The following is a 22,296-nucleotide window of genomic DNA, read 5'->3' as shown; positions in this document are numbered from 1 at the left end:
GTTCTTGCCTTTGACGGGCTGTTAGCGCAAGCAACTCTTTGATTCCTACTTTGATGCCTGGAGCCCTGAATCAAAGTGGCCTTTCAGTAGGAGTAAAGGCTCTTTCCTAGCATAGCTAAACAAGCAATCGCTATGGTGGCCGCTTGATGACTTCACTCTTGAATCCCTCAAACATCGGTGTAACAACGAGTGAGGCACAACAAATGTCTCTCACCTAGAGTGGCAAAATACTTTGAGAATGCCATGCAAGATCTTCCTTTCTGGAAGTTTGTAAAAAGAATGACTAGAAAATCAAACAACAAAAAAAAAGAAGAAATGGTAAAACATAAATAAAACAATATGTAACAATAAAATTACGAAGTCCCTTGAGAAACAATAACTTACCATGACCAGTGAAGAACTACTAAGTCAAGATAGAGTAGATTATCTTTAAAAAAGACACAGACACTGGTACGCATTCGAATATTGGGGAGTGGAATAAGTGCATGGCCCACTTTGGCCACAGGAATGTACTACAAAGCCTGGTGAGGTCTGATGATTATTCTGTGAACCCTGTAGACAGCTACTCCCTATCGTTCGCTCTTCAACACATCAGAGGATGTTGGTCTTTACAAAGTCGTTCCTGAAGACAGTGCTGTCCTGCAGACCCTACAATTCTTTTTTAGGGCTCTCACCTTCCTTCACTCTCACTCTTTCCCAAGTAGCACTACGCAGCATGCTGGATAGGATCCCACAGACTGCTGACCGTACCATCGACTTTTCCCTACTTTCCAAATCTATATGTGGGGTTGCGTTATAATGAGAGCGGGGAACATCCTTTACAACGCAACTTTTACAACGCACTACCATTACGACGCAACTTTTACAATGCAAGTTATTACAAAGCATTGCGCTGGGGGGCGCTCTAGGATAGGGAATAGTTTAATTACTATCCAACACCTTCCCTACTATCCACGGGGAATGGAGTTGGAATAGTAAATTAAACTATTTACTATCCAGCGCCCCCCAACGCAAGTCGTTGTAACGACTTGCATGGTAAAACCTGCGTCGTAATGGCATGCGTTGTAAAAGCATGCGTTGAAACGTCATACCTCCAATGAGAACACATAGGGCAGCCAAAAGGGTGGACACATGGCACCGGCATGATCCGACAGGGGAGACTAGTCCCCCATTTTCTATTTCCCTTTACTCCCGTTCCTTCTGTGGAGTTTCCCTCAAGCTTCACCACTCATTGGGACATGGTCAGTGATGGATGGGTGAGAGGCATGAGTCATATCTTGGGGCTTGATAACCCGTCATGATAAATATCGACTCCTGTATTAGACCTTATTGCCCCTCAAAGTGTTCGACTGTGCTTCTCTTTCGAGCTGTACCTGGTGCCACTGTTGAGCCAAGAATGACCGAGGGTGCGTCAAGTGGGATTGGTCCTTATAAGGGAACAGCCACTACTTTGGTTGGGCTCTAAAAAGAATTTCCCAACAATTAATTGGCTCATTTGATGGTAAACGTCTTTGGAATGTCACAGACGCCCAATGGCTTACCACATATTTCTCCTAAACGGTGGATCATTTTGGTAGATGGAAGGTAGGCCGGGTCGCAAGCAGACCCAATCTGCTTGTTCCTGAACGTGGTCAATTTTACAGTAAGGCTAGCTTGGCCTCCGAGTCCCAGTTTTTCTTTAATCCCACGTACAGCCAAATTCAGAGAATGAAAGGGCTGTCGGGCATCCTACAGAAGAACTGAGATTGGACAGTGGAAACCACGGACACTCGTTTGACATCTTTCATAAACAATATAATGGCTTTCTGGTACCCACCATGGCAGTTGCTCATTGGTCACTGTACCATCAACCTTTGAAATAACTCCATTAGGCAGGTAAAGGTATATAGAGTAGTGGGTGGAGCCTGTACTGGGGGGGGCACTGCAAGAAAGAGAAATGCACCACATAAACTGGCTCCTGTGATTGGTCAGTCCATTAAAGAGTTTCCCTTAGTAAGGCTTCGGACATAGGCACCACCAATTGCAGACTATCGCAACATATCACCCCTGGAAAGCTGATAGGAGAAATGTAACTGATTAAAATAATGGAACATGAAACTTCTCATTCAGAGGTCTTTCAATGAAAGCACATAATGTAAGGAAAAGGTTTCTTACCTAAGCCAAAACAATGAATTTGGAGTTGGAATTCGGCACAACTTTACATGCCTATAGGTTCCTGAATTTTTTAGAATTCACAAAGTTTTCCTGGGGTACACCTGGAAGCCTGCAATAGTTGCAAGTTTCCATGCATTCTTCTGTGACACAGTGAAACCACTTCCCCTCACACCACCACCAATATTGGGATGTTCAGTTCCTATTCACACCTCTTTAACTTTTTCAAAGGAGCGAAACAATCAGGAAGAAGGCTGTCAATACTCACGTGTACCTGTGGAGGTCTTGGCAAACGTTTGGGTTGCTGCGACCCTACAACAGCCATGTCCCTCCCCAGTATGTTCTTATCCATGTGTGAGTAAATCTTTTAAAAGTGTAAAACTTCCTTCTTTATGAACTTCCAACGTTGTTAAACTCCGTAAAAAGAAAAACAGTTTGTAGCAAATGGGACCCAGTGATTTTCAAGAAGTTAGTTGGACTATTCCAGATCAACACTATATAGCAGGAAAATGCATAACATAGAAATGCGCAATAGACACGTGCACAAATGCAACAGATTATCATCAACATGTTCAGCTTGCAAACATCTGAACGAGGCATAAAGCTACATATAAAAGCTCAGGCTGCATTTAAGTAAATGCCCAATCGTGCTCAAAGTGAGACCAAAAATGCATGTGCCGTTTGACTACCTAAAACACATTACATAAATAATTATTAGAATCACTTTCTGATCTAGTTAGTGCATCAAGAAGCTGTAGCTGACAAATCATGTATGAAGTCTGCCTAGTTACAGCCGGTGGTGACCAGTGATGACCGGTGGGGACGAATAATCAGCGATACCTAACCCTGACCAAAAGAGGGAAACAAGATCTGATTTAGAAATAATAACTTTGGTTCCCATTTCAAATTTTTGGTGTTTGTTTTAATTTTGGTGTATTGCATAATCTTTGATTGTGTTCTGAATATTTGGGCATGACTGTGGTGAAGAAATCAGTCGGGGGTCAGAGCCAATAGGCACAACCTCGACAACCCATGTTTTATTCCTGCAGAATGCTGGCAAGTCCTCTAAAGAATTCAGCTAATTAACAGCACACTGATGGACCTAGTTGCTTTACACTAGATAAAGAACTAAATACAATTTGATATTTCTGTTGGGGGAGACAGCACCAGTACAGGAAATGGGCTATAGAACCTTAAAGATTATACAACTGTGGCAGGGGTCTTGCCACGAGCTTCTGCGTGCACTGCCTGGACGGAATCTGATACACGAGGTGGGGTGGTGAAGTGATGTGAATGGACAGCTGAACCTTACCCCCTGTACATTCCTGTATCATTGAGTGTGCTTATCAGCATACTGGTACACCATCTGTGATGCTGTGTCTTAATAAAAAGGTACCAACCGGTGAGTGATGCCTTTCAAAGTGAACATTGATGCAACATGTACTGTGATTGCAGGCAATCTTCAGAGAATGTGATGAGGTGTGCAGCTGATAGGCCTTCTCTATCAGCTCAGCTGGCTAAGGGTAAAGGTCAGGGATGGATCTCTACCAAAGCTATGAATGTCAACGTCGCTTCACTGAAGTTAGCAATGACAATGTCCACATTTGCAAGGATGGGCTTGGTGTCCAGTGGTCTCCTTGCCAACCCTTGTATACACCTCCCCATCCCATCTCCTCTTCTCCCACCCACTCTCAGTCTTTCAGATGTCTTCTTAAATGGTCCATCGGGTGTGCTGGGGTTTGGTCTCATTTTCCGTACACACTCTCATCACTATAGGCCACATACAGGAAACAGTCTTCCTCGTGGTTATCCTGGAAATACAGAAAATAAAGGAAAAATGGCTGGGTGAGGTGATCCAAAAAATATGGAACAGTTCCGCTTCAAAGTAGGCCACCTCAACAATGCAGACCAGTGTCCCCACACAATTAAACCAACTAGTGCCAACACAAATGCAATTATGATCCAATGCACCTTCAATATGGTTATAAACACGAGCACCCCCAAGCAATACAGTAATCCGCCAACGGGTGTCCTATTTCTAACATGATTGACAGCCAAAACGTTTTAGTACCATGGAGTACTTGGTCCATGTATACTCAAAGAAACTGCCCCAACGTTTGTAAAAAGCATAAAAACCATTAATCCTAATGAAGTTGGGTTGCGTGCCCAAGATGCGAGACTGACATACACACACACACACGCACACACACACACACACACACACACACACACACACATACACACGCACCTGCATGTGCACACACCAAATTTGAAAATTTAGAAAGGGAAACCATGACTTCATTGAAAAATAAAAATTAGCAATCACAAAGGCAGAATTGTTGTATTTGTTATTTGAAATCGATTAAAATGTCATGCCATAATAAGATAAAAAAAAAACATTCCCCAAAAACACTCAATAGTTTTCATAACTGATTAATGATTACTAATGTTTTCACAATGCTCAATAGCATTGGCAAAGTCAACAGGTGTGGCTTGAATATATATATACTAAACCGAGCAACCGCACTTGCGAATGTCAGTGTTACCATGTGTTTGTACATTTAAGTCTATGTCACTGTGATAACAAAAGCATGTTAACAATGCCTGCTGATGTAAAAACATAAGAAAAGTTTTATATCTCTATAGACATCATGTAGAAGAGAAAACATTGAAAGAGACAAAAAATGTATGATTCAGTTAACTTTTTTGGGTTTAAACCAGTCCCTCATTCACGCCAATAAAAGCACTTCCTAGAATGCTCACAATGATACACAAAGCATCCCACAGTGTTAGGTAAGAGATGTTTACTCTTCTGGGGTGATTCAAGATGTGGCTAACAGTCTCAAAGAAATGGCTAAATGAGGCTGACCCAAACAAGGCAATGGCTGTAAGTGCTGGCACAAAGACCTCTCTCCTGTAAATTGGAAACATGAGGCAAGTCAAGTCAAGTCAAGTTAAGTCAAGTTAGGAATTTATATAGCGCGCTACTCACCCAGAGGGTCTCAAGGCGCTTAAGGGAGATGGGTTCGTTACTGATCGAACAGCCAGGTTTTGAGTTGTTTTCTGAAGGAGACGTGGTTCTGTGTAAGACGGAGGTGGGTGAGGAGGGAGTTCCAGGTCTTGGCCGCCAAGTAGGAGAAGGATCTTCCTCCCATGGTGGCTCTTCGGATGCGTGGAATCGCGGCGAGGGCTTGGTCGGACGATCGCAATTGGTGGGAGGGAGTGTAAAAGGTCAGGCGAGTGTTGAGGTATTTGGGTCCTAGGTCGTGGAGGGCTTTGTGTGCGTGGGTGAGGAGGCGGAACGTGATTCTCTTGTTGACGGGGAGCCAGTGCAGGTCTCTTAGGTGACCAGATATGTGGTTGTGGCGAGGTAAGTCTAGGATGAGTCGAGCGGAGGCGTTTTGAATGCGTTGAAGTCTTTTCTGCAGTTTGGTTGTTGTTCCGGCATAGAGGGTGTTTCCGTAGTCCAGACGGCTGGTGACGAGTGCTTGGGTGACCGTCTTCCTTGTTTAGGTGGGGATCCAGCGGAAGATCTTTCGGAGCATGCGTAGGATGTTAAAACATGATGATGAGACGGCGTTGATTTGTCTGGTCATTGAGAGGGAGGAGTCAAGGATGAATCCCAAGTTGCGAGCATGGTCTGTTGGTTTGGATGCGTTGCCTAGGGCCGGGGGCCACCATGAGTCGTCCCAGTCAGAGAGGGATGATCCTAGGATGAGGACTTCCGTCTTGTCAGAGTTCAGTTTCAGGCGGCTGTTCTTCATCCACTCGGCTACGTCCTTCATCCCTTCGTGTAGGTTGGTTTTGGCGGGGGTTGCGTCTTTGGTGAGGGAGAGGATCAGCTGGGTGTCGTCTGCGTAGGAGATGATGTTGAGGTTGTGTTGGCGTGCTATGGATGCGAGGGGACTCATGTAGACGTTGAAGAGGGTGGGGCTGAGCGATGATCCTTGTGGGACGCCGCATAAGACTTCGGTGGCCTCTGATCTGAAAGGGGGGAGACGGACTCTCTGGGTTCTTCCGGCGAGGAACGAGATGATCCAATCTAGTGCTTTGTGCTTTGTCTTGTATCCCGACGATGAGGCCATCATCAAATGGGCTGTCAAGCTAGACCCAAAAACACCTATTCATATGTGTCCATCATATTTACATATGGCATTTTTGTATACATAATTGCAAAGCTTTCCTATCAGATTTTTTTTATTTCTAGGTTATCAAAGAGTACTTTTCCAAAACTCTACAAGGCAAAGAAATCTATTAAAAAACTAAACATTTTTATAAGGAAAACAAACTGTTGTGAATAGAGATTATGCTAACTGCCAGAAAGACTGTGGGAGGTTCTTACCTCATATAACTGCCCCATGGTGGCACTGGTCGGGGGAATGGTGTTATTCACGAAGAAAAACAGGGCGTCCTCCGGCCGCAGGTGTATACGCTTTCTGATCAGGAAGTAGAACTGTCCGACTGTGTGAAAAGAAGGAAGAAGAAAGGGTTGAAAACATCAAGCACATGTATCGAAACACTTGTTGCTGTTGCTGTAAGAAGTACTAACTCTTCTGGAACATACAGGAGTTTCCGTCTCAAAGCCGAAACATCGATGACTCTCGCCATCTTTAACGTCTATCAAATAAATGGTGCAGCTTGCTCTTAAAGAACAAAGGCACTACTCAAGAATCAGTTTACTTCCGATGGCATTAACATTGCTTTTTCTGACTTACAGTCTTCTACCATTAAGGGGCCGATTCCGATCTCAGTCATTGCCGGCCGGATTCCATTCCGACCGAGCCATTCCGATGGTCTCGGTCGGAATGGGATCCGACTCGGATTTCCAGATGGGCTCGGAGATATCCTCCAGTACTCCCCTGGTCGCCTCTTTCCGATCGAGGGAGTACGATAGCAGCTTTTCACTGCCTTTTCGTGCCGGTCTGTCCGGCATGAAAAGGCAGTCGGAAGCTGTCTCTGGGGGCCCCCAGCAGGGCCCACATGGGTGTGAGTCCACCGAATGGCGGCCTGGGGCCAACCGTTGATCCTTGCACCCGGTGGCAGGCACCATGGGGTGCCGGCCACAGGGTGCAGGGATGAACTGCACCCCTGTTCTCAGCAATGCAAGCATGCTTTCCGAACGGAAAGCTTGCTTGCATTGACAGGTATACGAATGCGACCGTACCCTGCAGGTCGGTGGGTTACTGCTCCGGACCGATGTTGGAAGGACTCAGGGCCGTCCGACATGGGAATCGGCCCCTAAGAAGGATATTCATGTTCAACAATGGCAAGAAACTGAAGCTCACGATTCAGTCATTTATCTTTTACTGTATCACGAAACATCATCTATTCACATTGTCTTTTGGTCTACGTATTTACTTAGGAACTTAGGGCCATCTGTACAAAGAACTATTGGTCACAAAATATGGATTGCAATTTGAAACCAGTATTTTTGTGACTAATGTGGTATATTGCAAACCGCACTATGAGGTAGTAGGTCAGTTCGTAGAATACTGAAATGATTTGGGTCGCAATTCGACCCACAGGATGAATGTTAATGAGGTAGTTTGCAAATTGTGACCCACCACGATTCATAACAATCACAGGGATGGGGGCCTACTCTCAAAAAGGTTTGGTCAACATTCACAAAGAGATATTGGTTTCTTTTAGACTGTTTTCAGTTTGCAAATGGGTTACCGCTACCTTTGTGTAGTCTGTGATTTATACATGCTTATCAACCGGATTTCAGTCAATTAGTAATACATTTCATTCAGAATCGGTATTTGGAAGGGGTGCCCTAAACACACCTGCATGTACTGGCAAACACAAATTGCAATTCGGTATGGTGTATACCAAAAGGCCTTACTGCATTTCCAAAGGGCCCGATTTTGCAAATGGAACCCTTTGCGGTTGCAAAAGACCTTGATACATCAGGCCTACAATGTGTGATCCCCGAAAAGCAGTTGTAAAAAGTGGGTGCCAATTGTGCACCGACTTTTATCAACCTGCTTTTCATTTTGCAATGCAACATACGTACCAATAGGACACATCCGAAAATGTCCATTCACTGGGGGGTTGTAAAACGAGCTGCTTAACCCCCTCCATGCTGATGACGGCCCCCGGCCGTCATGCATCACAGTGCTCGTGTGCTGATGACGGCTGGGGGCTGTCATGAACCCGCCCACTATTCAGAAGTGCCACACATGCGCAGAATCGCAGCCGCGCCCAAGGGGTTAAAGAACATTAATTAGAAAGGTTGCTATCTATCTATCTATCTAGCTATCTATCGGTCTATCCATCCATATATCTATCATATACCCTCTGTGTCCTTATCCTTATTGCTGTATCTACAAATATGCGCCTGTCCCTTTCCTCTATTTATGTATTTAGTTAAATTTGAATGTATCCAGCTACCTTTCTACGTCCTCTTACCTCTGCAATTCTGTGTAACCGTTGCTCTATTTCTTTGAGTGTGTCTTCTTTTCTGTGTTCTAATATTAGGTTATTTCTTTATTTATGTGTGGGTTAGTCTTTCTGTTACATATTAATCTGTTATTATACTTCTGGCATGGCTACGAAGCCACTTGCCTAATATTTCTGTTTAATTACCTATTTAGCTAGAGCTCTCCAACCATCCACCAACCCATCCTCCTTTCTGTCTAGTTTTCTGTTTTTGCTTGTGCCTATTTATTTGTGGTTACATGTGTCTGCTTAATATATATATATATATACATTTAACTGTTTATCTCTCTGCATACTTGTTGGTGTGGTATCACAATATTATTGCCATAAGGTAAATATATTCGACAAAAATATTGCCCCATTGGAGGTAGTAGAAGGTAAGATTAGAAAATCTACACTGAGTGGGATGATATTTTAGTAAAGAAAATTTAGGGCAAGATATCTAGGTCACATCATGCTACTGTATATGATATTCTGAGATACTGTGTATTTATGGGTGGCGCTGTCCAGTTAAATACTTTCGAATCTGCCTAATGAGCTGGTAATTAATGAGCCTATGTATTCAAATTCCAGTTTTTCAACTGGACACACCCAGGCTAATGTGCCTTACTCATTAGAAGACTCAGAAGTTACAATTAGTGTGACCCAGGTCCAAGCAATGATTAAGATCTAGAGCTCTTTTCTTGACCCATCAGCTCGGTTCAGTCTCACCGCATCACCATACCCCCTACCACGTAACTTCTGCCCAGGCTCACAGCTGTCGGTACATGTTTATGAGAGAGCCACGTTCTGCCCATGCACCCTGGCTGCTACTGCCTTGTCACACGTTTTGCCACCCATAGCCTGATACTGTCCAAACTGATACTTAACACTGGCTCCGCAAGACCTAACTTTGTTACCCACTCCAAAGATACAAGTGCAGTCCAGCCAGCAGCAACACACTGGCCACCCAAGCCCAATACTACTTCAAACAAAACACCTAACTCTTGTCAACCAAGACATAAGATTACTCCAACCACAAAACCTAACACCAATCACGCATGACCTAACGTTGCTCCCCTATTCCGTAGATACAAGTGCAGTCCAGTCAGCAGCAACACACTGGCCACCCAAGCCCAATACTATTCCAAACACCTAACTCTGGTCAACCAAGATATGAGATTACTCCAACCACAAAACCTAACACCAACCATGCCTGACTTAATGTTGCTCCCCTACTCTAAAGATACAAGTCCAGTCCAGCCAGCAGCAACCAAGCCCAATACTACTCCAAACACCTAACTCTGGTCAACCAAGACATAAGATTACTCCAACCACAAACCCTAACACCAACCACGCATGACCTAACGTTGCTCCCCTATTCCGTAGATATAGGTGCAGTCTAGCCAAGAGCAAGACATTGGTCCATCCAAATATCTAATGCTGGCCACCCAAGAACTAACACTATTCCAACCAAAACGCCTCGCTCTGGCCACTCACAATCAAACATTGTCCACCCATCACTAGGACGTAGCAGCAGTTTAGTCAAAACAAAACATTATTCCACAAATTATGCCACTACCACCTAACACTTTTCCAAACGCAAATATCTAACACTGGTCCTATAAGACCTTACATTGTCCACCCATCCCACAGATATAACAGCAGGTAAGCCCAAAACAAAGCACTGGTCCCTGCAGGCACTAACATTGAAACCGACTACAAGTATACTGGCACACGTTCAGCTACAGAGTGCAGGAAGTCACTGGTATGGATGTTTAGTCAGTGGCAGACAGTTGTCTGCTGGGTCTACATAAATGCCCCAAGCGATAGAAGGTTCAGTATAGATTTGCTGCTTTGGCTATACTCATAGCGAAACGAGCCATCACAATGAGGTGGAAGTCTGCTTCTCTCCCCACACCACTTTCTTGGCAAACCAAAATGGTCCGGTGGGGTACTACAGAAAGTGCAATTATTAGGCAAGAAGAATTTCGAGGCCTGCGTTAGATTCCTATCTCTATGGAGTGGGACCAAATGCTAGAAACATTTAAAGCCATAGATATTTTCACTCCTCCGAATAGGCCCTCTTCACCCATATCTCCCACATCCCCATCAGTCAACAGGACTGAATCAGTATAACACTATACTTCTCTATGCCTTTTATTGTCTAGGGAGGAATAAATGCATATGTTTTATATCTCTTTGTTTTACTTAAGTGAATATCAATACATCTTATGCTTCGCTATATAATAGTGGGCCAGGAACTGGGGGGGGGGGAGGGGGAAGTTTCAATTTCCAAATTTATATGTAAATATTTTATTGTGTAGATAAATAATCACGCGTTTTCTTGCACCTGGATCTCCACGTGTAAACGAGATTCGACAATTACCTTTTTTTATTATTTTTGGACATTAGGAATCTGTATCATTCAGAATTAATAGGTACGAACTATTTTTGTTGTTGTTCAAACACTGGCGCTGTCATAGATATTTACGACTATTACTTTGTATGTCTAGCTGCCATTTGTATTTTATACGAGCCATGCATGATTTGTCATGTATAAAAAACTCAAAAAAATGTGTTGAAAAAAAACAAAACATTGAAACCCAAGACGTAACACTCATCCAATGCAAATACCTAACACTGCCCTACAAGATACTCTTTTCTTTCTGTACTAAGCACTGCCCATACCAGACACAACAATGCCTAACTGCACAAAAACATATGACAGCAGTCTAGCCCAAGATAAAACACTAGTCCCTCCAAGAACTAACATGGAGCCCTACAACTCAACAGCGGATATTGCCAAAACGACAACACTGATGCATCCAAGCCTCAACTCCTATCCTGGAAAACCAACACGTGTCCAGATGACGAACAAACTCTTGTTTCCCAAAAACACTAATTCTTTAAGAACTTACACTAGTCCACCCAGTAACTAACACCACCTACCCAAGGCCCTGCACCACCGCATCTATAACACTACCATTGCCCCCATGCCATATGCCGACCCACTCCAAAATCTACCACTGCGTACCCAACGCCTAACACTAGTCTGAGTTGTCCCTCCAAGACAAAGCCCTGGTCACTGAGCTTGTTACTGAAGGTGTTTCTATGATGCTGCCTGTGTAGAAGTGCAGCCTGTCTATGATTGGCCACAAATAGCGGAAGCAACATACAGGAAACCTACCTGTGAGGTCAGAGGGCACCAGGTACTTCCTCTTGTCCAGGTCTGGAACCCTGGCCTTGGGGGCCTTCTCTACGATGACCTACGAAGGGTAAGAAAGGCAACAGTATTTGTCAGAATTAGTCGTAAGACAAATATGTCAGATCAAAGGCAACCGTGATCAAGATGTATTACGTACTGTAATAGAAACACACATCAACATCAATTAATATAATGCTTAACAGTAATAATAGGAGCAATATGGTTAACAATAATATACATTAATACAATGCTAAACAGAGATATTATGTCTAATAAAAATACAAATTGCTATGATTTTGAGAAATATATTCATGACAATATTATGAAAGCAACAAAGGAACATTTGATATGGATTAAGGACACTAACAATATTGTAGATTAAAGCAATAATAATATCTTACTTATACTTTTTTTAGAAACAACAATGATGACAGTTTTTTGTGTGACATACTAACTGCCACACTTATACTGCAGCCACAGCAAGCAAAGGTTTAGCCAACAAACAGCTTTAACTTAAATTAGCACACCGTAGGACGTTTACATGCTAATTAAAACACAAAGGTTGACTGGATTGCTACATAGTGGTAATGCACTTTGTTTAGAGGCCTGTGCATGCCTCACACCCTCTGGTAATTCAGTGAAAACCTACAAACTATTTGTTTCAAAGAGATTGGAATTCAATCTTACTTTAACTGTTTTAATCTGAATTTTGTTGATTTTTGATAAACTCAGAAGCCTTTGGATATTGGTTGCGCTTGAAAATATTTTCAAGTAATAAAATAAATAAAATTATTTAATCTTCCAAACCAGCTAAATACCTATACTGAATATTTTACTGTGAGGAATATTTCCTTCAACACATTAGGCATACCTAACAAAATTGGTGACACCCACTGTGGGTGAAACTGGTGCCTCTTCTCTTTCACCTCCAACGCTACAAACGTTGGCTCATAAAATGACTTACCACCTCGCATAGGATTAGTCAGTGTTCAGGATCACCCTATTCATGTCTTCGAAAAGCAACAAAACGCTTGAGTGATGCTACTGATCTGACACTAGCAGGTGATAATTAGTCCTTTTTAAGGACAGGTGAAGTATCACTCACCTTGATACCTGGGATTCTGACCTTGCTACATAGAAAGCTTGTTCTAGATCAGTTGGACCTGAGGATTTCCATCCCACTTTGATTTGTCTACTATATAAAATGAAATTGATGGGGGCGGGTGCATGGTTGTACTGGATCCAGCCCAGGCATTTGTATGGACAACAGGTGGAACAGAGTCTGGTCTGTCCACTGGCCATACTGGTCATTTGACCCTCACCCGCGAGCGGTATTTGGTTGTCCCGTATTGAACTGACTATCATTTTTGTTTTCAGACGAGGGAGGGGGGCTGTCAAGTTAACTCCTTCTTTGTCCAGTTGAATGTCACTTTCTAGTCAAGCACCCCCTGGCTCATCACATTCAGAGATGTGTTACAATATCTACATGCACCCTCTTGATTTGGTCGCTCGGCTTCTTGACTCATTCCTCTTAAATCCAGAGCCTCCTTAGATGTGAAGATCAGGATTGGTCAGTTTTAGGCTTAACACCTTCGACGCTCATGACGAGCTCAGCTCGTCATGAGCCATGGTGCTCGTCATGACCGTTGGAACGCTCGCATGCTGGGCTGAATCCCCTGCTGTTCGAGCGTTCTACAGGAACGGGTGTGATCATGACGAGATCAGCTCGTCATGAGCACACGACCACCGTGGCCACCGTGACCACCGTGGCTCATGACGAGCTGAACTCATCATGAGCACGGGGGCGCTGTGTGCGCCCTCTCTCCGAATCAGCCCCACATGCAAGGAGTTAAAGGATTGTCTCAGACCGACCAGTCTACAGAAGGGCCTTTGGGTACGGTCGACCACTGTCTTGTTTCTTGTAAAAAGTCTTCAATATCTGACCTGGTTACCGACACCATATGCCTTCATATCTCTGTGATAAAATTCGGAAGGTGTTGCCTGGCTGCTGTTTTGCAAAGTGAAAGCAGATGCGGATGACCTGCTATCACTGGCTCAATAACACTTCCGGTTCATTGCAGTAGCAAGAGGGTTGTGGGGAATGGGATTCGTAAAGTTTTCCGGTTGATGTCAGGGCTGGATTTTTCTTACAGGCTTTCCCAGGATAAGTAACAAAATCCTGATTCCCTGGCCCAGGGGTGAATGCACTCATGCAAGTGGAGGTGATGGAAGCCGCCAACAGGATCCCCCCGCAAGCACCTGGTACATGTTCTTTTCATTAGAGAGATGGTGTCAGGTGAAGGGTGGGGAGAGCCCAGTGGTGCAGAGCAGACTAAAATCCAAAAGCATCCCAAAGATGTCCAAACCAGCCCTACTCCTTTCCTCTCTTTATAATGATGCTTATTCTCTCTCTTTCGCTCACCTGCTGTCGCTATCTCTGTGTCTCTGACTCTCTCTTCCACCCCAGCACTCTCCCTTTCTTGCTCCTCTTATACACCTGCTATAACTGCTGCTGTAAACCCTGGGGAGCTGGAAAGAACGACAACGTTTGAGGTCCCTGACCCTCAAAAACAGACCTCCAATGGCACTAGCCAGCAGGGAAATGCCCTTGGGACAAATGGCCAGTCCGGCCTTGCAGACGTGCGCTTTTGAGTAAAGCACTAGCCTCCTGCTGCAACTTAGGACGCGCTATTCTTGATGGATTGACTCGTCTTCTCTACCCCAGAAATCCTGCAGAAGTCCTGGCCTCCCTCCAGGAACTCTTTTGACGCTTCCAGAAGCATACACTGTAGGCCGGCATCATTAGATACAAAAAGAACTGCTGATGGACGGAACGCTGAACAAATCAAACATTCACCCCCAGTCACAGACCTAGGTAAAATCCATCATTTTTTTGCACACCACGCCATTCCAGTTTAGACATGACCATATGCAAATCAGTCTTGACCCTGCTCCTCATGGGAACAGCCCAGCCCGAACTGCCGAGCCAGGTCTTCTCTTGACCAGAAACAAGGATCCTGGAACTGGTTTTGGGGTGCCAGCATCAGTAAGACCCGGATGTATGACGTTACAACGCATGCTTTTACCACGCATGCTTTTACAACGCGGTTTTTACATCGCATACCATTACAACGCATAGCGCTTTGGGGTGCTGGATAGTGAACAGTTTAATTTACTATTCCAACTCCAGTCCCCGTGGACACTAGGGAAGGTGTTGGATAGTAAATTAAATCTATTCCCTATCCTAGAGTGCCCCCCAGCGCAACACGTTGTAATTGTTTGCGTTGTAAAAGTTGCGTCGTAAAGGCACTGCGTGGTAAAAGTTGCGTTGTAAAGGATGTTTCCCGTAAGACCCAGCAAACACTGTACCCGTCTCTTCCTGCACATAACGTTCACTATGTTTGAACAATCATGGCAGGTTGTCTTTACTCATCCACCCCATCTCCTCTGTGACCACCATATCTGCAGACTTTGATCGCTGCCTTCCCTGTTGCCAACTTGCAGGCTGGGTCCAAGGCCGGTGACTTTGGTCTCCGTCTTACTTGTATTTCTGGTAACGTCTGGATAAAATATCATGATTATGTTGATGGCGACTCTTTTCCTCTGTGTCCCCCCCCATGCCAGATGTTCAATTAACCTCACTGTGTTTGTCCCAGTGCTGTACTCCAAGCTGAGTGAGGATGGGAATGCCCACTGCATGGTATACAGGCATTTGTCCCTGTGCTGAGTGAGCCAGCTGCAAGTGAAACTGGGTTCCTGACCTTTACAGGCCCAGCTGACATGCTAATCTAGTGGGCATGCAGTGGCCTTGGCCTGCCAGTGGCGATGCAAAGAACAAGAAATGGTTCCGAAGTGACACATGTAGCATCCCCTCCTTTTCGACTTGGGACTACTGCCCATGTCCTGGGTCATTAACGTGAGGCGGTGGTGGCAACACACCCATCGATGCAATGCAATAGTCTTGACCAGACCTTTTTAATGAGTCAGAAAGGAGCGTGGCCTACTGGCCACACTCAGGTAAAAATGTCACTTCAATGTGGCAACCTGACCCCTGTGCTGACATGCAGTGTGCGAGAGTGCATTGTGTATGTGTGGTCTGTACATAGCAGTAAGTCTCTGGAATGTATGTATGCTGGGCCCAGTGGGCTCCATTTTTGATGACCCCTTCTTTAGTATTACAGCACAGAAATGATGGACGGAATGCTGACAATGCAAACATTCTCCCCCAGTCAAAAGATCTGGGTTAAATCCATTGTTCCTTTGCCCACTACGCCACCCCAGTTTGGACCCAGCCATATGCAAATCAGTCTTGACCCTGTGCCTCTTGGGAACAGTCCAGACCGAACTGGCAGGCCAGGTCCTCCCTGGACTGGAAACAAGCATCCTGGGACCAGTTTCAGGGTATGTCACCCTTCTTCAGCCAGGCTAGCTCGAATCCAGTGGCACAGTGAGCAAGAGACCCACGTCTGGGCACACCCATCTCAATTAGGGCGAAAAGTGTTACAGCAAACAAATGATGGACGGAATGCTGACAATGCAAACATTGTTTGGTATGGCACAAGTTGGAGCATGAACAGAGCTTCTATCATGCAGTATTGCTTGTATGTCTGAAGCACAAGGGTTGAGACCAAGACCCTGGTGTGAGGAAGGGCACCTTTAGGAATTCTATGAGAAAGTTTTATCAAGGGATTGCTGATCGGATTTTCCTGATCAGTGCCATTGTGTGGATGGCAGGGGAGAAGACGTGAGTCACCAGACTCTGTAGTTAAAGGTAGGAAAGTTTTGAGACATGGCCTGTCTTTTTGTCTACCTTTGACTGCTACTTTAGGGTGGCTGATGACAGCCAGATGCAGAGGCTTCACAATTGATTCTGCTCATATTTGGGATAGGCCTCTGTTGTACTAGTATTGTGACTATCTGCTGTGAGACAAAACAACAATGGGAGAGGTAGGGAGATTCAAGGACACTCTCTCAGTCCCCGGTTAAATCCAAATAAACAAAAGAAGAGAAGTCAAATCAAACTCAAATATGCCATATGTGGCATATTTGAGTTTGATTTGACCTCTATCTGCTGTGAGAGCCATCACCTTGGACAAAGGTTGTGTCTACACTACAGCTAGAAAAAGGCATCTGAAAGGGAACCTCAAGAAGGGAGACTGCGCTACTGTACCTGTGGCTCACAACAAGTGAGTGAAACTGCATTCCTCGGCATGAAAACTGCACCTGAGAGAGACAGTGCATCAAGGAATGAGCCTTATACCAGATCAGTGAGGCTGTGTTTCAGGAAGGAAGACTTACAAACAGTGCTTGAAGTGGAAATATAAAAGTGCAGTATCCCTATCCCAGAGCACCGATTGGCTGATGAGCAGTACTGGTACTCTGCCATTAAGAGGGGTGCAGCTCTGCCTCGAGTGGGCTGGGTATGCTCAGACGTGAGTCCCAGGCTCTCCAAACCACTGGAGTCAAGCTTTCCTGGCTGATGACGGCTGATAGCCAGAAACCGGTCCTTGGATGCTTGATTCCGGTCCAGGGAAGACATGGCTTGGCAGTTCGGGCTGGACTGTTCCCATGAGGCACAGGGTCAAGGCTGATTTGCATATGGCCGTGTCTGAACTGGGGTGGTGTGGAGTGCAAAAAAAGATGGATTTAGGCCCAGATCTCTGTACTGGGGTGAATGTATGACATTGTTCTGCATTCTGTCCATCAACTGTTGTTTCTGCTGAGCAGTGCTGGCACCCCCCCTTTCCAATGAAAGGAGGCCCGGTAGGCATATTTAACCACAAAAAAGGAACTCCTGGGTCTACAATACAACAAGGCCTAGTACTGGTGGAACGTCCCTTTTAAAGGACGGTTTCTCTCACCCACACAAAGGTGGCATGCTTCATCATAGGGAAACCTCCTCGCACTGCAAAACCCTAGTCACAATGCGAACTACGACGTCCTGACCCGCCTATTTAAAGGGCATAATGCAACTGACACGAGTGATTTTGCTCCTATGTGTGAGACTCTCACCCAGCGACTGAAACTATTCTTTCGGGCATGGGATGTATGCCGAATTAGGCAACTGCCCTGTCCAAATACCCCCCCCCGCACGCCCTTACTTTATGCTCCTCACTGGTGCATGCTGGTCTGTGCTCTGACATCTCACCAATGCAGATTCCTATCTGACTTCAGCGCACAGTAGATGGACACACAAACACAGATCGATTAATATATTAGATAAGTATGAAAAGCACTGGGTGTGAAGGCTTCAAACATTCGTCCTCAAGCCGTCCACTGGAGAAAATCTGTTCCATCCCGCGACACCAGGAAATGCCTGTCACTCCTCCTCTTCCTCTCCCAATGCCTGGCACTAGAGGGGAAGGCCTGTCCCTCTTTGTCTCTCAGAGTCTGTCACTAGAGGAGAAGGCCTGTCCCTCCTCTTCTCCGAGAGTCTGTCTCTGGAAGTGAAGACTTGTTCCTCCTCGTCCCCTGGTGTCTGTCACTGGAGGTGAAGGCCTGTCCCTCCCTGTCTCCCAGAGTCTGTCACTGGAGGTGAAGGCATGTCCCTCCCTGTCTCCCAGCGTTCGTCACTGGCGGTGAAGTGCTATCTCTCACCCTGGGCCTTGTACATTCGGTTGTATGATGTTACAACGCATTCCATTGCAATGCATGCCTTTACCACATATGCGTTACAACGTGAATGCCATTCCAATGCATAACCTTTACCACAAATATTCCTTTGCCACGCATATTTTCGTTGTAAATTCATGCATGGCAGGGGCATACTCTTGGTAAAGGTTATTCCCGCACCCCTAAACCCTTCTTACAAATATCCCTCCCCTTCCCTCAACCCTAAAATCGAACCCGTCTGTTTTTTTTAAATCTAAAATTCCCCTTACCTCTCCATGTCGTCTCATCTGTCGTCTCTTCTCCATGATCTTCCTATTTGACGTTGCACGTCGTAAAGAGGAAACGGAAGTGTCTTTCCATTTCCTCTAATGACGTCGATTGCCTCCACATCGGTACTTTATCAGGTGCGTTTTTCCCGCCCCCCAAGCCCCCTCTTTTTTAAATTTTAGCCTTTACCACACATGCCTTTAATACGTATCTCATAGTAAAGGTATGCGTGGTAAAGGCTATTGTTAACCATGCATGTGTTGTAATGCATGCGTGGTTAATGTTATGTGTGGAAACGGACACGTTGTAGTGGCCGGTTCCCGTACATTCACAACACCGCCTGGTTTGCACCAAATCACTCAGATGAAGACGGAAGACACTGCGTGGTCATTCTTGCTGACCCGCACTCTCGCGGGATGGAAATATAGATTCCTTTCTGCAGTACCAGCTGAGCACAGGAGGTGCAGGGAGGGGGCAGGACTGTTGCAGGGCTAGGGGGCTCAGCTGCAGTTCTGACGTATATCCCATGGAGACCCGGTAAACATTAGCAAAATATGCCGAAGGGACTGGATTTAGGCTGACCTTTAACACCTTCGCTGCGGCGGCTATTCCGCCGCAGCGCTAAGGGGGCCGCGCGGCGCGCCCATGTTGGTGACGGAACCGCTCCGTCACCAGCCTCGGTTGAGCTGTGCTCATGACGGAGCGGTTCCGTCATGGCCCCGCCCGCTCAATAGAACGCGCCGCACAGGCGCGTCGAGCGGGCCATGACGGAACCGCTCCGTCATCAGCACAGCGCCACCGCGGCTGATGACGGAGCGGTTCCGTCATCAGCGCGGAAAGAGTTAAGGCCTGAAAGAGGCCGGTCTCTCTAAAAGGCCAGTAGTGTTCTGGAAAGCTACGCAAGTGACTTATCGCCAACGCTCCTGGCATTCATGAAAAAGTAAAGGGCAACATGATCTCATAGGCAGGGCACAAGTTCTATAAAAAGAAGTTGGGGGACTGGCCAAGAAAGACAACATGCAAATGACATCATGACTTCACGACGTAGCGCTATAAAAGAAATAAAACAGTGCTTTTTTAATTATTTGTGTAAATACTGGGACAGACTAACCCATCTGACAGTCTTACTGTGTCCGCATTTATATACAGGGACAGAACAAGGGTAAAAACATGCCTCTCTTAAGTACCTGTGGAGAGAAGGCAAGCTGTGGGCCTTTGTTTCCCTCTGTGTCATTTACATTTAACCCCTTTGGTGCCCGTCATAAGTCACGGTGGGTGTGTGCGGAGGACGGCCGGGGGCTGTTCGAATCCCGCTCACTCTCTAAATCGCCCGCACAGGGCGAAAATTAGCTTTGCACGCAAGCCATCCAAAGCGGGCCTTTTGCTTGGTCTCAGGGAAAATGATGAGGGTGAGGTGGGGGCTTTGTACACCTGGGGGAGGGCGTAGCTCTATTGGCCCGGTCCCCATTCAGCCTAAGAGGTTTATGTGTGCGCACCCCCCACGCAGAAGCCCTGGCTGCTTCACTGCAACAACAGAGCTGCCAGGATCACGTGACGAGATGGGGGAGGGGCAGGAGATCAGGGCAGCTGTTCGTGTAAACAATGACGTAACTAATTATACAGGTGCGGTGCACGTGCAGCGGAGGCACACACCCTGCGCACTGACGCCGCACACAGGCGCTAGACGACCCACTCTCTGGCCACGACCCCTTCCAGGGAAGGGGCTATTTATCCGGCTGACGGCTGAATAGTGCCTGATCTCAGCTGTTGACCCAGCGCCAGCCTGAGGAGTGAAGAGTCCCTGTGTAACCACAACAATGACGCCCCCTCTCTCTCCAGTACCCTCTCACCCTCCTCTCTCTGTCCCGCACTCCCTGCTTCTCCCCCTCCCCTCCCTGTCAGGCACATCTCTGCCGGGGTCAGGCCTCGGCTCCCGGGGTCCCTTCTCTCAGAGACGTTTTAAGGCATTGGGCAAAGTGGGCTCTGGCCGCGGGCCCCAGCCTTTCAGGGGGCCCCCTGATAGAGCCAGCCCTGTTCTGCAGAGAGTCGTTCCCTGATGACCTTGACTGACTTAATTTTTAAACAGATTGTTGTAAACAGCGTTTTTTTTAATCATTTATTTTTTAATGCGCGAGAGTCTATCACAGACATTTTGCAGACAAAATGTGTTGATGATTCATGCAACATCTATGTAAAAAGTTTATTTTAGATCCATACAAAAGCCTAACATGTGAGAAATGGGAGGGTGCCGAAGAAATTATTTGCAACAATACTAGTGAGCTGCTGCTGTTACAATACTGAAAACACACGTCACTATCCCTGGATATTAGATGTAAGCAGACTTAGAATATGACCAAAGAGGGCATGAAAGAGCTGAGACTGGAGCATAAAAGCAAAGCTGTTCCGAACAGGGGCCCCCGAAATACATCTGGCCCAGGGCCCCCCAAATCCTTAAACATCTCTGCCTTCTCTCGGTACCTGCTGCTGCTTTCTCTCCTAGGGCCCTCTCGTCTCGCCATCCACCTTCCTTCATTGTCTCCTCCTTTCCTTCTGGTTCCCTCTATGACCCTTCTTTTCCTGGCTCCTCAGCTCTTTCTTCCTTCATCACCCCCACCTATTGTCCCCGCGGACCCCTTGTTCTTCTGCAGCAATAACTGCGCAGAATGTGGTCGCCTGTGTTAAGTAACATCAAATCTGCGGATGTCTTCCAAGACTGGTGAATATTATCTGAAAAGGTACCCACGAGGCCCAGGGGCTGCGCTCCCGGCACCTGCATCGAGCGCCCCCCGACACACGCAGGGCCACCTTCTCTCCTCCACCTCCCCCTCTCTGCCTTCCTGCCCCGATCTCACTGCCCTGGCAGGATGAACTGCCCGATGCCCCCGGCAGACATCTGCCCCGTCCTCCCCGACAGAGGCCGCTCCGGTCCCCTGAAGCCATCACCAGGACGCAGCAAACATTGCTTCTTTGTGACATTCAGAACAGACAACAGAGACATGTCGCCGCCACTCACAGGGACCCTGTCGGGGTATTTCTTCCTGATCTTCTCTCCCTCTTTCTTCCTGTACTCGAAGGGGTGATCTTCCTTGTACAGAAACTTCATGGCGGCTGCTGTGTGTGGCTGAGGCTGCCTCGGGGCTCGCACGGGGGAGATGCGGCCCTTTGTGTCTGAGACGGGGAGAGATGCTGCGCCGGCCCTTTAAAGATCCGCGTCTGCCGGGCTCAGCTGATCCCGGCTGGAAAGGGGAGGCTCAGCAGGGCAGTGACGTCACGGGCGAGATGCTGCGCTTTGTGTCTGAGGAGAGATGCTGCGCCGGCCCTTTAAAGATCCGCGTCTGCCAGGCTCAGCTGATCCCGGCTGGAAAGGGGAGGCTCAGCAGGGCAGTGACGTCACGGGGAGATGCTGCGCTTTGTGTCTGAGGAGAGATGCTGCGCCGGCCCTTTAAAGATCCGCGTCTGCCGGGCTCAGCTGATCCCGGCTGGAAAGGGGAGGCTCAGCAGGGCAGTGACGTCACGGGGGAGATGCTGCGCTTTGTTTCGGAGGAGAGAATGCTGCTCCGGCCCTTTAAAGATCCGCGTCTGCCGGGCTCAGCTGATCCCGGCTGCAGCGGCCAGGAACAGCAGGCAGGTGACGTCAC

General features: G+C 46.6%; 1 protein-coding gene across 1 annotated transcript; it reads right to left on the bottom strand.

The window, feature by feature from the left end:
- Nucleotides 1-1,095: 1,095 nt before the first annotated feature.
- Nucleotides 1,096-21,838, bottom strand: GABARAPL1 (GABA type A receptor associated protein like 1). Its single transcript, XM_078650392.1, has 4 exons — nt 21,672-21,838; nt 11,762-11,840; nt 6,494-6,612; nt 1,096-3,962 (listed from the first exon to the last, which is right to left on the bottom strand). Exons 1-4 carry the CDS (start codon nt 21,759-21,761, stop codon nt 3,897-3,899), a joined length of 354 nt encoding a protein of 117 aa, XP_078506518.1. The 5' UTR covers nt 21,762-21,838; the 3' UTR covers nt 1,096-3,896.
- Nucleotides 21,839-22,296: the final 458 nt, after the last annotated feature.

The sequence above is a fragment of the Lissotriton helveticus genome, chromosome 7 (genome assembly GCF_964261635.1).
Source record: "Lissotriton helveticus chromosome 7, aLisHel1.1, whole genome shotgun sequence".
In the NCBI taxonomy this organism is placed as follows: Eukaryota; Metazoa; Chordata; class Amphibia; order Caudata; family Salamandridae; genus Lissotriton; species Lissotriton helveticus.
Note: the sequence above shows the minus strand (reverse complement) of the source record. Positions and strands in the feature narration are given on the sequence as shown.

What these genes read in the sequence shown, in the direction of transcription:
- GABARAPL1 (XM_078650392.1), bottom strand. Translation starts at nt 21,761, where the DNA reads ATGAAGTTTCTGTACAAGGAAGATCACCCCTTCGAGTACAGGAAGAAA. An exon ending in AATACCCCGACAGGGTCCCT is followed by an intron (nt 11,841 to 21,671) that starts GTGAGTGGCGGC and finishes TACCCTTCGTAG; the next exon opens with GTCATCGTAGAGAAGGCCCC. An exon ending in GGTGCCCTCTGACCTCACAG is followed by an intron (nt 6,613 to 11,761) that starts GTAGGTTTCCTG and finishes CTTTTCACACAG; the next exon opens with TCGGACAGTTCTACTTCCTG.